At 52.3% G+C, this 1,974-nt stretch overlaps 1 protein-coding gene across 4 annotated transcripts in view; it reads left to right on the forward strand.

Annotated features, from left to right (window-relative positions):
• Window positions 1-851: 851 nt before the first annotated feature.
• Window positions 852-1,974, forward strand: part of PWP1 (PWP1 homolog, endonuclein) — a 26,154-nt gene continuing 25,031 nt past the window's right edge. For 2 of the 4 annotated variants that reach the window (XM_008055438.1, XM_021711082.1), the window contains exon 1: window positions 852-945. In XM_008055438.1, the coding sequence (XP_008053629.1) occupies window positions 874-945 (72 nt within the window). In that variant the 5' untranslated portion in view covers window positions 852-873. The remainder of the gene's footprint in view (window positions 946-1,974) is intronic. The other 2 variants (XM_021711080.1, XM_021711081.1) reach the window with 2 other exon arrangements.

Genomic DNA, 1,974 nt, shown 5'->3' on the forward strand with positions numbered 1-1,974 from the left:
ACAGGGTCACACAGCCAAGAAAGAGATCAAAACCCAGACCTTTCTGGGATGCTAGCTTAAGACTTTCCATTCTAAAGTCCTCCAGCCACTGGAAATTTCTAATAGGTGACTCCTACCTTCGCCCAGAAGCATGACACACATAATAGCCAGGGATCTGGAGTCCCACTGCCTGGGCCCATATCCTAGCCACATCGCTGAACAGCAGTGTGAATGTGGGAACGAGCATTGTTTCCCAATGTGTAAAATAGAAATAAGGCTTCCCACACAGGGTTAATAAGTAACCAAGTTCGTATAAGGCACCTAAAACGGTGCTTTCAGCATCACAAGCATTTTGTTTGCCAATGCTACAATCATGACCGCGTATTTGGTACACAGTGTTAAATGTTTTAAGGTGAGGAAGTGACATTCAAGAATTAAATAAAATGCAACGGTGGAATCTCCTTGAACGACAAATCCATTTTGGAGAAAGATTTAACCTCTAACAAAACCAAAACCCCACAAGCCATGTGTCAGCTTGAAGTCTATGGAACCGCAGGCAAAACAGAGAATGGTGAACTCTGTCTCTGACTGACCCCTACAGTTCCAAGTATTTTCTGTGCCTCGGCGTAACCCGCAGACCCTGTCACACGCGCTCCTGAGAGGCCTTTCAACCTTCTGGACGCAGCACAGGCGACGCCACGTGGACACCCCGCCCGCAGCTTCCGCTTCGCCTTGCTCCCTCCCTCCCTTTCCCTTCGGCGCTTCCGAGTGACGTCAGAAGCGGGCGCCGCTGCCGCAGCCGCACGTGCCCGCGCCTGCGCTCTGCCCGCTCAGCGGCCGGCGAAGTCCGGAGGGTGCCAGCCGCTGTGTGGCGGGTCTCTAGCCTGACCGACCATGAATCGCAGCCGCCAGGTGACGTGCGTGGCGTGGGTCCACTGCGGCGTGGCCAAAGAGACACCAGACAAGGTGAGGCCTGGTGCCTGGGAGAGGGGAAGCCGCTTCTTTAGGGCGTGCCGGGGCCGCCCCTCCCGGGGAACCTAGAGCCGGAAGCCTGGACTCGGCAAGCTGGTATCGCACTTAGACCTGGGCTCGGAGGGCCTGGATCTCTGGGGCCTGGGCGGTCAAGGGCGATGACTCCTCACCGCTCCCACTCCCAAGCTGAGTCCGCCCTCAAACTCGCACGCACGTGGACTTCGCGGGCTGGAAGAGGGCGGGGTGGAAAACACCCCAGAAGGCATCTTGACGACACCACAGCTTCGCTCCCACCCTAGTGCAATTTCAGGCATAACTGGGTAGAGAACTCTTACGTGAAAGCTTCACTTTTCACTCCTGTACTTGGTGCGGAGGAGTAAAGATGAACGTGGTGGAGGGACAGCTGGTGTGGAGGCTGACGTCGTGAAAGTGGCAGGTGGATTAGGAATTTCTGTGAAAAACCTACCGGAGTTGGAGACTAAGTTGACAGCCAAGGTGGAGACTACTTAAGTAATTCACTCTTCAGATACAGAGTGTTTTCTGCAGGCTTGACATTGTTCAGGGTCCTGGGACAGGCATGAACAAAACAGAAAATGTCCCTGCCTTTATGGAGGTGACACGTGCATATATAATATGCCAATGGAGATAATTGCTTTGAAAGAAGGGAAGGGGTTGATTTGAATGTAATTGACTGGGGCAGTGGTGACTGAGATAGGGAAGGTGCTGGGAACGTCAGTGGCTTGACATGGAGTTAACAGGATTGAGGGGTTGGAATAGTCTCAGCAGTTGTAAATTCCACCAGGGCACACATTTTGTTCACCACTGTTTCTCCAGTGTTTGGCTGACAGTAAGCACTCAGTGCATATTTATAGAATAGGGACAGAAAAATTATTTCACGTTAAAAATTGTTGAAGGAGGAAGCAGTTGTTATTGAAGAGGGACATATAGCCTTACAAATACTTGAAGACTAGCCGGGCTCAGTGGCTCAGCCTGTAATCCCGTGCCTTTGGGAGGCTGAGGTGA

Source organism: Carlito syrichta, unplaced genomic scaffold, assembly GCF_000164805.1.
Source record: "Carlito syrichta isolate Samal-C Ts95f unplaced genomic scaffold, Tarsius_syrichta-2.0.1 Scaffold301854, whole genome shotgun sequence".
NCBI lineage: Eukaryota > Metazoa > Chordata > Mammalia > Primates > Tarsiidae > Carlito > Carlito syrichta.